The sequence below is a fragment of the Pelmatolapia mariae genome, linkage group LG1 (genome assembly GCF_036321145.2).
Source record: "Pelmatolapia mariae isolate MD_Pm_ZW linkage group LG1, Pm_UMD_F_2, whole genome shotgun sequence".
Taxonomy (NCBI): Eukaryota; Metazoa; Chordata; class Actinopteri; order Cichliformes; family Cichlidae; genus Pelmatolapia; species Pelmatolapia mariae.
In genome coordinates this window covers 11,727,564-11,741,767 of record NC_086227.1, presented here as the reverse complement: position 1 = coordinate 11,741,767, position 14,204 = coordinate 11,727,564, and the positions used below count along the sequence as shown (strand labels likewise).

Below are 14,204 nucleotides of genomic sequence, written 5' to 3'. Positions count from 1 at the left end.
AAAGCAAAGAGGCTGCAGGGTGGGAGGAGGATGAAGGCAGGACAGAAAATCATTAGCACACAAACCTGGCACCGGTGCCCGTTGCCTGCGGCCTGCGGACTCCCTCAACCTCGAGCTGGCCAGCTTTCTGTGAGCTGAATCGTCTGACGGAGATCTGCGTCACTACGGCCAAAGCGACTGCTGGAACCTCTGCAGCCATTGTCAGCTTCTCCTCCTGGGCTACCTGTGAGAGCCCAGGGTTTTTTGTTTGTTTGTTTTTTTACATGTGCCAGGATAGGAATTCAACATTTACAACAGAAAGGACTGAATGTGATGAAAAGCGTCTTGGAGGCGCTGACACTATATAATGCATTTAACATGACTTCTTTATTTTATTGTAGCCGTTCAGCCATTTCCTGATTGACACGAGTTGAAGGTAAAGGATCAATTCATTTATTATTGGGACGATAAAAGAAAAGAATCCACCTTTAGAAAAGCGTAAGCACAGGACAGCAAACTGGTTACACACTTTTTGCTGACTGGAAAGAAAAAATCAGTGTTAAAACACAGTTTTAGTTGAAGTCAGTTGAAGTGAGAAAACGAATAATAGACTCTCCTCTGCGCATACACTTATAGAACATGGTTTATTTTATTTTCACAGACTGCATGCTCATTGTACAGTACACGTAAGTCCTTTAAGAGATGTCTCAGGACTGATGGACATGGCATCTTTTTTTTTAATTAAATCATGGTAGCTAACACGAGCAAAACCACTGAAATTGAAAAATACAAAAAAATACAATTAAAATCCCCCAGACCTCCCATCCTAATGTCCCCAGCTGGATTTCCACTCGAGGACGTTCTCTCTGCTGTCCCGTGTCTCCCTCTCGTCCCGGTTATTTCTTGTTTGTCTTTAACAATCACGACAAGGAGAAACGCGAGCTGAAGAGCAAGACTGGGAGAAATCCAAAGTTTAGTTGTCACAGTGAAACAAACACCACTCTGCGCCTTTCTGCGTCGCGGTGCAAAAAAAGCGCACACGGTGTGAATCTGCGATGCAAACCCATCCAAACACTTAGACTGGGACCGATGCGAAAGCGTTTTACGCACGCGTAATGAAAACAGCTACAGGTGGACCGCAAAGCGTCTTCTTGTTTATCACGAGGCTACAGTTAACGAGTATATGGGAGGACTTTAGAGGCTGATAAACCCTTACGGTCTATGATGGACAGCGTGTACTCCGCATTGTCTATAATCTGGAGAGGCGTGGCTCCCTGGGTTTCTGCCTGTGTCATGGAGCGCGTGGCGCAACCTTTCGTGGAGGACGGAGTGGAGGCTTTCCAAAACAATGCGCTCAGCATCTTCCTGATCTCCGGCCTCATCAGGCAGTAAAGCACTGGGTTTAAGCAGCTGTTTGCGTGCGCCAAGCACACGGTGACCGGGAACACGTAGGTGTGCACCATGTAATACGACGTGTCCCAGTTTGCTGCGTTAAATTTGACCAACACGCCCCAGAAGGTGATGGCATGATTTGGCATCCAGCAGCAGAAGAAAGACAAAACAACTATAGCGACAGATTTGGTGACTCTAGATCTCCGTTTAGGGTTGCTGCTGTCCATGCTCCTCAGTCTGACGAAGCGCAGCAGCATCAGGTAGTTAACGGAGACAATGAGCATGGGGATAATGAAAGCGATCAAGATTTTCTGGATGTGATAGAGGGCGAGCCAGTCGTGTCCTTCGGGAAACTTGAGGAGACAGAGTTTTTCGCCAGCCACCACAGTCACAGTGGAGAAGACAGCTGTTGGACCTGTGGCAACTGTCGCCGCCACCCACAGCACCGCGCACACCCACTTCACACACCGTGACCTCCTGTGCGCTTTTTTCTTCAGAGCCGAGGCGACGGCTAGGTAGCGGGTCACGCTCATGGCGGTGAGGAAAAACACGCTGGCGTACATGTTCATCACGGTGACCGAAAGGACGATCTTGCACATGGCGTCTCCGAACGGCCAGCTGAAGTCCAGCGCGGTGTCCACAGCCCAGAAGGGCAGAGTGAGAACAAACTGGAAGTCCGTCACTGCCAAGTTGATGATGAAAACATTAATAGTGGATCTCTTTCGACCTTGTCGTAACCTCATTAGAAAAAAGACGAGGAGGTTGCCCACTAAACCCACCGCGCAAACTACAGAGTACACAACCGATATGAGTATCCTCAGGATGGGGGTGCCATCCGCGCTCACGTCGATGTCTTCGAGCACTGAACTTCGGTTGAGCGCTCCGCTGTGGTTAAACATTTCCTCCATCATTAAATTTATAAAGCTTGTCTCACAACATTTTCTTCTATGATGCACCCCATGAAAAAAAAGCCTTAGCCTTTCATCTCCATTAGATGCAAATTCATAGTCATAACACCTCTCTGAATGACGGCTGACCAGAAACCTGCTTTTATACAGGTGTGTCGCTCCTCTGCTGAGCCACGATTGGTCGAGTGAGACTTGACAGAGATGATTACGGTCCCGGCAGCTTTTAAGGAAGAACAGGTTAAATTTCTTGTTATAGTTTATCCGCCAGCCAAAGTCTTATGAAGGAATGTATTTGTCACAGGAATCGTGCGTAAATGCGCAAAATAGGAAAAGAAAATAAATGATGAAAATTACTTTTAATCCAGACAATTCAAACGAATACATCAATCAAGATGTAGATCTCTTCCTGCCTCTCTCACCCGGTACACCTGTTGATTTCTGTTCACGCGCTCCAACACGCCCAGTCTTTGCAAACACAATAAACCAAGATGAGCGTGCCTTTAAGAATGCCAACGTACTTCTTAAACGCTTTCATTATAATTAATAATAAATGAATACTATAGGTCAAAAATGATGGCCAACATGTAGAACTTTCGTAAGCACAAGCAATATTGTGACATTTTTCTTCCACTAGAGGGAGCGCTTACTTTGAAGAGGGATAATAATGGTCGAACATAGAGTTGGGTTACATCGTGTTCCACCTCCAAATAGGCATAATTCTTAATTGTTCCAGTTTAGCTTAAGGTGGTAAAACATTTGATCTGGGTTTTCCAGATGTGTTTTAAAATCAGGAATCTCCCGAACTCGATGGTGTCAGTCGCTGTTTTGTTTTTTGTTTTTTAAGACTTTACTCGGGCTTTTCCCACAGTTCCCACTGGGCAACACTTGTTTTTTATGCTTTGAACCTCCGGTCAAAACGTACAGAGCACGACCTACGATGCGTAGTCATTTGTCTTACTCCAAGTGAATGCAACAGTCTGGTCCTCATCTGACCCACTGAGAACCCGAATCACCTCAAGGAACTTCCAATTGGACTGTATCTCTGTATCCGATCTCTTGGAGTAGCATTCCCCTTTAAGCCCTCCAGCTCTCTCTTGAGCCCATTGTCTTAAGTCCACCCATCTGTGGGGGTGGCTCTGCGAAAGTTTTCACAGCAAAGTTTTAAGCTGTCACTGGCTGTCGGGAGGAGGCTGATGGAGGACAGGGGGACTAGCAACTTGTAAGCAAACATTTACACCGACATAAAACAAAACACACAAAAAAGATGCAGCAAAAGCCCCCCCGCGGAGGCAGACGATGCTCAGGCCTGAAGTGAAGAAGTTTGTTGTTGCTGTCACAGCGTAAGTGCACGGGCGCAACAAAGCGAGAAACGCACCCAGCACAGATGGATTTGAACTATTTGAATTGACAGTCGACGCGGTGTCAGAAAGGCGTTAAATGTTTCGAAAATATAAGTTACCGTCCTGACAAAATGACCCGTTTGCACTGCGGGCTTCACGCTTTCGGACAAAGAGCGTCTTCCATTCACTTCTTCATCGCGGTCCTGGTGGTCCTGGAAAACTGCAAAACTTTGGGATTGGGATTATCACATGAACCAGGTTAGTGAGCCTGAAAACTAAAGTATTTTAAACATTTTCAGATTCAAACACATCGAATGCCACCACGCTTTCGTACACTGCCTGCTTTTGTTGTGCGCATTTGCTCTGTGAGTGAATCCAGCCACACTCCTCCCTGATGAGAAGCCAGCTGGAACTTTTGCTTACAAAGTTTGGGGACAGCCATAGCAATTATGCCCAAACTTTTATAACCAAGTGCGGTAGAGAGAGCTGTTTCTGAATGAATCATCAGAGGCTGAAGCCCGGTCCGCCCTTGTTATAGTGCCCTTGATCAAAACGCAGAATCCCAATGCAGTGCTGCTGCCGTGTGACTGACACTGACCTCTGACTTCAGTAGTCAAGGGCAGGAAACAGAGTTTCACTTAGGGGAATAGACAGGATGCATTATTGTTATTCTCTTAATACACCCAGTTTCAACAGAAAGTGTATTGGCTGTTCCAGTGGAGATCATCACATCAGAGGATTAAACCCCTCATGTCTGGTAGGAAGCACCCCCTGCCTTCACGTCATGCACTTTCATCCACTCAGACTTCCCAGGTTCTCCAGAGATTAGGCAAACAAACAGATGAAGAAGTGTGGGTGCACTCTGTCTCATCCTGTACAAATCAGCTGTGTGCTCTTGAGAGAGAGGGAAAAAAACAGCTACTGTTTGGCATTCTAGGCAAGGATGACTCACTGAGGGAGGGACCTGTCAGATAGGGATGTTTCAGGTGTTAAATGTTTGCACAGGAATTATCGATGTCTGTCTGAAACTGTTTCCCAAATTAGAAAAGCACTTTGATAAGCAAAGGGCTTCCGTTTGACAAAATTTTTAAAGACATTTTTTTTATTCTTACCTACTTGTAAGACTAAAGAATAAAAAGTAAATTAACTGAACCTGATCAGTGTTGTTCATTTGTCTTAGCAAATCCTAGAAGACTCTTAAGGATCCCTATTTTTATCACAATCACTCCACTGAAAAAAACCTTATTTCTGATGAATGTGATGGTTTCTGATCATCACGAATCCACAGTCCAATTCCTCAGGAGAGTAACTTGCTGGTTTGCTCATTCTAGATGCGAAAGACCTTTGTGAAGAGCTGCAGAAAATATTTGTTTTAATTGCTTAAAGAATATCTTCTTAAGGTCACAAGAAAATCTAAATATCTTCTTGCTTCCTTAACAAAGGTAGGAATGGATATGCAGTCACTGCTTTCATGAAGAATGCCTTCCATGCCTTTGTTGTGCATTGTTAAGGCTACAAGAAGACATTTATATTTTCTTTTGACCTTAAGTAGAAGATAAGATAGGTTTTTATTTTTTCTCCAGAAATCTCTTGCCATCAGTAATACACATAAATGAAAACCAGTCAAGCCCATTGCTTTAGGCAGCCATGTCTTTTACACTAATTCAAATCCTTCCAAGACTATTTGGCATTTGTAGCTGGTCAAAAGTTCATAAATAAAAGCAAAAGTGCAAATTAAAGAAGTGCATAGCTGGAATACTCAGGCATGTGGTAAAGTGAGAGTTCGATAAAATAATCGTACGGTATTAAAGTGCCAATAAAAAGGTGAAAATTCCTCATTCAGTCAGACATTTCAAATATTTGTCCAAATCATCTACAAGTGCTGTATGCTTGAAAATATTTGTGCAGATAATCCTGTGCAGTGCAGACAGGGTAAGAGCTCGAGTCAGCAAGGCTGTGTATAATCACTCCTTCATTTCCCTTGAATGAGATAAAGCCAATAATGATAGTGTGAGGGTTTGCACCCTTGTACTTTGAGTTGCACAGAATAAGTGAAAGAATGTGAAACAGATAGTAGTTGTGATTTTTTTTGGACAGTGGTAATAATTATTATTTAATTTGTACAATGTCCATCACATGAATAAAAACATCAATATTTCACAGTGTTGTTATCATTACAATTCTTATCACTGGAAAAAAAAGTTGTAATTGATTTATGACATGGCTTTAGTGCAAATACACCATTAAAATCATTTTAATATTCAACTTTTTAAACTCTTCTCATGCATTTTAACACACGTCGCGTGAGAAAGAAGGTTTCAGGGGACTCTGTGGACTCTTGTGAATAACTAAGTAGTGCTGCTTCTATAGGATTTAAGAGGGCAAGTTGCAGCCAAGCTATGCTAATCAAATGAAGTTGATTAATTGATCATCAGCAAACATGAATACCTCTATAAAAGCAAAAGTTTTAGCAGTTTGCGAAATTCTCTCCAGGAGTGGACATCCTGACAAAGTCAAACAAAATCAGACCTTGCAGGTGCTACATCTCAGATTGTACAGGCCTCCATTAGTGTGTTAAATGTTCACGTTTGTGACAGTTCAATGAGAAACAGACAAAACGAGTATGAGGTCTTTGAAAGGGTTGCCAGGAGACGGGAGACAGCACATCTTAGGTCTGCATAGGTGCATCATCACATGGCACAAGACTTCCGAAACGATGTTGTTTGGACAAACAAGATAAAGTGGAGATTTGGACGTAACGCACAGTGGCACACTTGGCGAAAACTAAGCTCAGCATATCAGCATGAATACTTCATAGCAACTGTGAAGCACGGTAGTAAAGGGGTGATGATTTGGGCTTGTTGTGTAACCACAAGTCGTGGCCACCTTGCATTCATTGAGTTAACCATGAGCTCCTCTGAGTATTTTAGAGTGAGCGCAACAGCTAAGCAATGGCACAAATTACGTCATGAAGCAGGATAATTGCCCAAAGCACAGCAGCAAATCGAAAACAGAATAGCTGAAAAAGAAAAGAAAATTAAGGTGGTGAAGTCCAGACCTCAACACAATAAATGCCTGCAAACCTCAATAAACTGAAGCAATGTTTTAAAGAAGAGTGGGCTCAAAATTCCTCCATAACAATGTGAGGGCCTGATAATGTCATACAGCAAATTACTACTTGAAATTATTGTTGCTAAAGGTGGTTCTTCAAGCTACTGAATCATGTGGTGTACTTAGTTTTTCACAGGACTGCATGGAGTCCTGTGAAAAACCCCTTTTTCATGTGACTGTATTCGGTGATAAGCATAGCAGCTGTGGGGGGTGTACTGTTAGTGGATACTAAACATACACAGTAATTACTGAGTATTGCAAAATAAAAAAAATAAACTCTGTTTAGCAAGATTTAGCTAGCTACAATGAAATTGTATGGATAGAAATAAGATGAAAAAACTGCTCATCCTGCTTCTTGAGGCGCAGTTACTTTAAATTTTGTCACACTGCTCTCCGTGCAACGGACAAAGCTATTCCAGATCAGAGCAAATGATGGTTTGTGAAGCTCAGTCTTCCAGCAACAATGCAAACTATTAAACATGAGAGTGAAGCGTCAAAGAATATATTTTTAAGAAGTGCTGCATATATGTCAGTTATATTCAAAGATAAAAGTGACAGATTAGCACATATGTGTGTGTTTAGAGTTTCCTCGGTTTTGTTTACAGCTTTGCAGCCACATGATTATTTAATTTCAATCCAGTTTCCTGCGATTTAATAACGAGTCTTCTTCCCATCACCGCTTTTACAGAAAGATTTCAGGATGACTTCCCTTTGTACGAGGTGGTTCACCCTACGAGAGTGGATGCCAAAGGTCACTTCCTGTCCAATTTCCTGTCTCACCATGCTCGCCGTTTACAGCGCAGGGAAGCCTCAGTGGAACCAGCAGGACTAGATCGCATCTTCTACCAGTTTTGGCACGGCGGCCACAACTTGCACTTCAACCTCACTCTGAATCCTCACCTGCTGGCTCCAGGCTTCATGACTGAGAGGAGGTTTGGTGGCCTGAAGGGGGCATGGATCAAACCTGCTGGATCCTCCCACTGTCATTTCTTGGGTGAAGTGTGGGATGATGCCATTGTGAAAGGGAGCGCAGCTATAAGTACCTGTGATGGCCTGGTGAGTGGATAAGCGAACTATTTAAAATTGTTTGAAAAGCATAAGCAGGTAAGGTGACCAGGCAGCTGTCATCAGAGCTGGGTGCAATAAGAAGTTATTTTCAAAACTGTGAAATTTCATCTTCACTTAAGGGTCATCTAAACAGCAACATGCCCTGGTGTGATTTTTTTTTTTCCAGAAAAGTTCAGTCCATATATATATTTTGACAGTGACGCAAGTTTTGTTTTGTTTTTAACCTGTTTATGAAGCACGTTCCTATTATAGTTATATAATGGAAATGGACATAATGTGTAGACTCTCAGTTTTAATTTGAGGGCATTCGTATTCAAATTGGATGCAGGGTTTAAAGGTTTTAGCTCCTTAACATGTGCCACTCTCTTTTAAAGGTGACCAAAAGTAATTGGACAGTTGGCTCAAAGGCTATTTTATGGGCAGGTGTGGGCAATTCCTTAGCTATGTTATTATCAGTTAAGTAGATAAAAGGCCTGGCACTGATTTGAGGTGTGGTGCTTAAATTTGGGAGATTTTGCTTTGAATGGACAACATGCGGTCAAAGAAGCTCTCCATGCAGGTGAAACAAGCCTTCCAAGCCATCCAAAATCTACAGTTTGGTACATACTGAGAAAGAAAGCACTGGTGAACAGCAATGCAAAAAGACCTGGACGTCCACGGAAGAAAACAGCGGTGGATGATCGCAGAATCATTTCCATGGTGAAGAGAAACCCCTTCACAACAGCCAACAAAGTGAGGGAGTCTCTCCAGGAAGTAGGCATTATCAAATTCTACCATAAAGAGAAAACTGCATGAAAGTAAATACAGAGGGTTCAATGCTAGGTGCAAACCACTCATAAGCCTCAAGAATAGAAAGGCTAGATTGGACTTTGATTTAAAAAAAAAAAAAACACCTACAAAAGCCAGCACAGTTCTGGAAAAAACATTGTTTGGGCAGATGAAGCCAAGATCAACCTGTACCAGAATGATGGCATCTGTTAAACATGGCAGAGGCAGTGTGATGGCTTGGGCGTGCAAGGCTGCCTGTGGCACGGGGACACTAGTGTTTATTGATGATGTGACACAGGACAGAAGCAGTCGAATGAATTCTGAGGTGTTCAGAGACATAGTGTCCACTCAAATCCAGCTAAATGCAGTCAAATTGGTTGGGCGGCGTTTCCTAATACAGATGGACAATGACCGAAAACATACAGCCAACGCAACCCAGCTGTTTATTAAAGCAAAGAAGTGGAATATTCTTGAATGGCCAAGTCAGCCACCTGATCTTAACCCAACTAATGTGGCATTTCACTTGTTGAAGACTAAACTTTGCACAGAAAGGCCCACAAACAAACAGCAGCTGAAAGCCGCTGCGGTGAAGGCCTGGCAGAGCATTAAAAAGGAGGACCTTTCAGACTTGAAAGCTAATTGTGCTTATCAGCCCAGAAGACACTTTGAAACCACAGCTAATCCCACATTTATACACAACGAGTGGATATGAAGAGACTCAGCTATATATAGAATATATAGATGTATATTGGTTGTAACATTTTTTTAGAGATTTGCTTTGCACACATAATAAGGATGCAGCATTTCCCTGATTTGCAGACGTTCTCGTGGGAGCGTATTCCATCAGACGGAAAATTGTGCTTGATGCACTTCCTTTTATAGCAGGGTTTAAACTTGAGTATTGTGAGCAATGGAGCCCGCCTTTATATTATGTACTAAATGTATATTGAACTTCCATTTTTGTCTCTTTGTCACCACACAAGTGTGACTCTCATGAGTGCATTTTTTAAAATCACGGAGCAATCCTGCAGTCCGCATCCTGCTCTGTCTGAGTTTGTTCAAAATTAGGCCAGTGATTTATGCTCTCCACTGTGTCTGTAACAGATGTGCGCTCATAAAAGAGAGATTATTTAGACCACAAGTGGATACGGTGGGCATGATTTGCATTCAGACCACTTAGATCCTTGACACCGCATTATCACAATGCTGCAGTCGTATTTCTCCAAATTAGATCTGGACCAGGGCTTTCAAAAGATACTTACTCACCACCTCTCTTTTCACTGTCTGCAATTTCCAAATGGAGATATTATTCACATCGATCACAATAAAAAAAAAAAAATAATCACAACATAGATCACTATTTCAGGTTTATTATAATATGCTCCAAACTGTTCTTCATTTTGATTTGTAGTTTTAGAAAGAGAGCACTTTTTTTCAGAGATTAGCTAGAAGCTGTTTAGCCCTGTGCCTAAGTGAGTGTGTAAACTGCAGTGCATGTTTTGAAACAAAAGTCAGATCTCAAAAGTGAAGCGTTACTCTCTTGTAATGCTGACAGACTGATGACTAACAGTTGTGTATAAAAATTCATTCAGTATCAGGTTATCAGGTTTCTCAGTTTCTCAGACACCAGTTATCATGTTCAAAGTCACTTAAAGGACCTTTTTTTTGATCGTTCCGATGCTTAACAGGATGTCCTGACCATGTCTACATGCCTAAAGGCATTAACGAGTAGTGGAATAGGTGCACCTAATGAAGTGGTCAATGAGTATCTACCTATTTAGCAGAATTCTCACGCATATGTAAACTCACTCTGGTTTAAATATTAAAGTGTAATTGATAGAGAAGCCCTCTAAGGTCACATGGATAAAGTTCATTATGTTCTCTTGCTGAACATGACACAACAAGAATTTGTGTGATAGTAAAAGCCACAAACGCTCTCTTATTATTCAGATGATTCGTGTGTGTGTGTGTGTGTGTGTGTGTGTGTGTGTGTGTGTGTGTGTGTGTGTGTGTGTGTGTGTGTGTGTGTGTGTGTGTGTGTGTGTGTGTCCTGTAACACTGAAGTTGTTCAGCTCAGGGCTAAATTACAATGAAATCAGAAAAATTATCCTCCCAGAAGACAAGTTCCTCTTAAGCAATCATGTTTTCTTGCTTCTAATCTTCCTCCACATCTTTATTTACTGGCAGGACTGCATATTTTACAATGCAGTGCTTTTTAGTATCAGTCAAAAACTCGTAGGTATGTGGTATAATAACATTTATTTAGTGTAGAAAAAACAAACTGAATTACATTATATTTAATAATTAGTGGTAGACTCTTTACTGACATTTGGTTTTTTTAAGTCAGAAACACATCAGCAGACATATGGTATCCACATTGCTGGTGTTCTGCCAGTGCTCTGCCTCGCTCCTTGCATGATTTGGGTTATTTGCCTGTCTGATTTACATCAAGTAAAACACACGATCAGCTGGATTACGATCATCCTTCCGCTGGTTCTTGAAAGACTTCTTGATTGCATTTTAGTCCAGAAATTGTACAGCTGACTTGAAATGCTCTTAAATGTCCCAATGAAATTAACTTTCTCTGAGGAAAGCAAAAGAGTGTGATGGTATATATTCAAACACTTTTATTTCCTGATGGTTCCCTGTAGATAAAGAAACTAATTTCCATACAGTAAGTAAAATTGAAAGTTTTATTTCTTGGGTAACTCACATACATAACTGTGTCTTTTTCAACACTTCAGCATGTTGATCAAAACACAAAACAAAGTAAAAAAAGTGCAAAATGCTTTTGCCAGTTTGCAGACAACCACAGACCATATATAAAAGACTGAGACAGCCAAAGTGATGTCACACATTAGTTTGTGAAATCCTGTTTGAAACCAGATGTCACATCTGGTGATTCTGAGTGAAAAAATTTGAGCGACACAAACCACACTCGCACGATAGCGACTTGACATTTATAAGGTTGGCCTGCCCTAAAGTATGCCCTGTTTATCGTTCTTTCCAAAACGAATGCATCCATGTTGTAATGAGTGAAACTTTAGGCCAACAACTGAAGCCATAATTTAATTAGGAAAGTGTTTACTGGGGTTTTCTCATAGACTTTTATACAACTGGACTTCTTTTTCACAACATGAGGAGCTGCTCACTGCTGGCACTCACAAGAAAGAATGCAGGTTCAAAGTACTGATCTTTAGCACACAGTCTATGCAGGTAACTAATTATTGTGGTGCAAAGCAGCAAGTAAACTTCTGCCAGCATCTCAGCTTGGTTCACTTGCCAGAGCTCAGCCTGTCTGCTTTTGGTAAAACACAGACAGAAACGCTGATTCTGCCAGTGATGAGATTAAGAGTATTTTGAATATTGAAGGCACTTATTAGGACAGTTTGCTTTATAAGAACAAAGGATATTGATGAAAGTAAAAAATGTTTCCAATGTGATCCTTTTTTCGTTTTTCAAAGCTGACTGATATTACAGATGAAGAAAATTTGATAGAAAATTCAGTTACACATCTTTAACGTTGATAGAGTCGATTTTACGTACGTCATCTTCTTTGACTGTCTGCAGATTATTCTTCACTTTCAAAGCTGAAGTGCTGCACAAAAGAGCATCTTGCAAAGGAGTCCCATAAGTCCTCATGTTTTAGATCACAGCCAGAAACCTGTAGTTTCAGGACGGTTTCTTCCTGTGGTCGTGACACTATCATGTTGACAGACTACAACACTTCCCAAATGACTCAAAACTTCAGATCAACAAGCCTCCCTTTCTTACTGAAATATATTACATAGTTATATGTTAACTATGTGTGTAAGTTTCCCTCCCAAATATGAAATCACAAAAAGATTATTCCAACCACAATATTTATGTTTCCCGGCATGACTATTGTTCTTGCCTCCGTGCATTTCCTTCAAAGTGGAGAAAGAGCCTCCCGCACTTAACATAGTTGGTGTTATTTGTCTTGTGTACTGAGTCAGAGAGAAAGAAAAGGAGCTGGGCCGAAGTTGTAGATCAGCTTCCATACGTACCTCCACCGTGGTCAGGCTAAAACAGCTTAAATGGTATGCAGGTATTTGAAAATTGTGCAGATTTCCAAATGAAACTCGGTTACAATAGAAACATACTTTAATGACTGGATTTCATTTCACCCCTGATTTACTGCATTGGTCCAGTGAGCACTGAAATTGTTATCCATCGAGCTGTGATTGCATTTACTAAGACAAGAGACAGATTAAAACAAGAACATGTTAGATTAACTGACGTGTTTAATGGCTTGTTTTACATTTCAAATGTTACATTTGAAGGTTCTGTGTTATTTACTCAACCTGTTACCTGAGTCAGTACACTTGACTCTAAATTGGAATGATGCAGCATTTTGGGAAATGTCAGCACCACTGTTTATTTTCTACACTTTATTTTTCACTTGCACGCTTGCACGTTCTTCAATTCCTGCAGTGCAAGGACCCATGACAATAACAGCAATGCATCCTTAGCAGAAGAACCAGCTGCTCTGATCCTGCTGTGTGCTGCTCTGTTGACATCTGTCTGTCTTTAAGAAGTGTTCTGTCATGACACGAGCAGCACACAACAGCCAACCTTTAAAGCCAGTATATCTTTGATATTGTATTTTTTGGAGATGGGGTGAAAACTATTTTTGCTGCTCAGCTTTTAGTGTGTAGGCTTCGGATGTAACGGCCAGCCCTCCTGCCTGAGCTTCACTTGGACACTGTGTAAGATGAAAAAGGGATTAACTGGAGCAGAGGGTGGATAAGAATTAAATATAAGACAGCGATGGTCAACAGGGGGCCTAGGGGAATTTGGTTTTGGCATAGTGCCTGCCTGATTTACTATGCAGTTGCTTAAAAGACATTTGATCTTTCCCCCGGCTCAGTCGTACGACAGAAAAATTATGACTTGGGGCTGTTTTTGCTGTTTCAGTGGGAGCTTACTCGATGTGTTTTCATGTGCTTGTACATTTTTATTCACTAGGCTTCAGTACTGTATGTAATGTTTATATATATTAATAATAATATTTGTATTTAATAATATTAAATATTTACAATTTTTGAAAAACAGCTTTAGAAAGTACCACTTAGCGCGTTTATTCAGGTTGTATTTTCTTAACTTCTTGTCCAATTCAGGGTTGTGCCAGGCTGGAGCCTCTCAGCTGTTAGTGGGTCAGAGGTGGAGTATACTCTGGGGCCAGTTTGCCTTTAAAAATACAAATGCATCATTTTACTACCATAAAAATTAGGGACTTGGATTGAACACTTGCAGCACATAAAGTAACAGACTGCATAGTTAAGGAGTGCTGCTTGGCCGACCTGCAGCCCAGATTTTGTTCCCACTAAAAACATTTGATACATTATGAAATGGGGAAAAATAGACAAAGAAGGTGTGGAGTAGCTGGAATAAGAAAAAGAACAATTCAATTTCTAGAGAACTAGAGCAGCTGATCTCAGTTTCCAAACACCTGGCATGGTAAAAAGAAATCCTCTTGTTCCAACATTTTGGTGTTTTTTAAAAGATGTTGCTGGCTACATGTAGATTTTAAATACTTTGCAAACAGAGTTTCTCCACTTTTTTGTAATGCTCCAATCAAAATACTCAAAAGCGGACATCTTCAGTTGTTTATGGT

The 14,204-nt window shown here is 41.3% G+C and overlaps 2 protein-coding genes across 2 annotated transcripts in view; one reads left to right on the top strand and one right to left on the bottom strand.

The window, feature by feature from the left end:
* Positions 1-640: 640 nt before the first annotated feature.
* rxfp3.3a2 (relaxin family peptide receptor 3.3a2) lies at positions 641-2,322 on the bottom strand. The gene has a single exon (XM_063483771.1). It carries the CDS (start codon positions 2,280-2,282, stop codon positions 1,152-1,154), a length of 1,131 nt encoding a protein of 376 aa, XP_063339841.1. The 5' UTR covers positions 2,283-2,322; the 3' UTR covers positions 641-1,151.
* A 1,208-nt stretch (positions 2,323-3,530) lies between these two features.
* The window catches only part of LOC134626418 (A disintegrin and metalloproteinase with thrombospondin motifs 7), a 75,032-nt gene continuing 64,358 nt past the window's right edge, over positions 3,531-14,204 (top strand). Inside the window, exons 1-2 of the mRNA XM_063472232.1 lie at positions 3,531-3,877; positions 7,419-7,786. Of these exons, the coding sequence (XP_063328302.1) occupies positions 3,751-3,877; positions 7,419-7,786 (495 nt within the window). The 5' untranslated portion in view covers positions 3,531-3,750. The remainder of the gene's footprint in view (positions 3,878-7,418; positions 7,787-14,204) is intronic.

Excerpts from the sequence above, each read along its gene's own strand:
- rxfp3.3a2 (XM_063483771.1), bottom strand. The coding sequence starts at position 2,282 with ATGATGGAGGAAATGTTTAACCACAGCGGAGCGCTCAACCGAAGTTCA.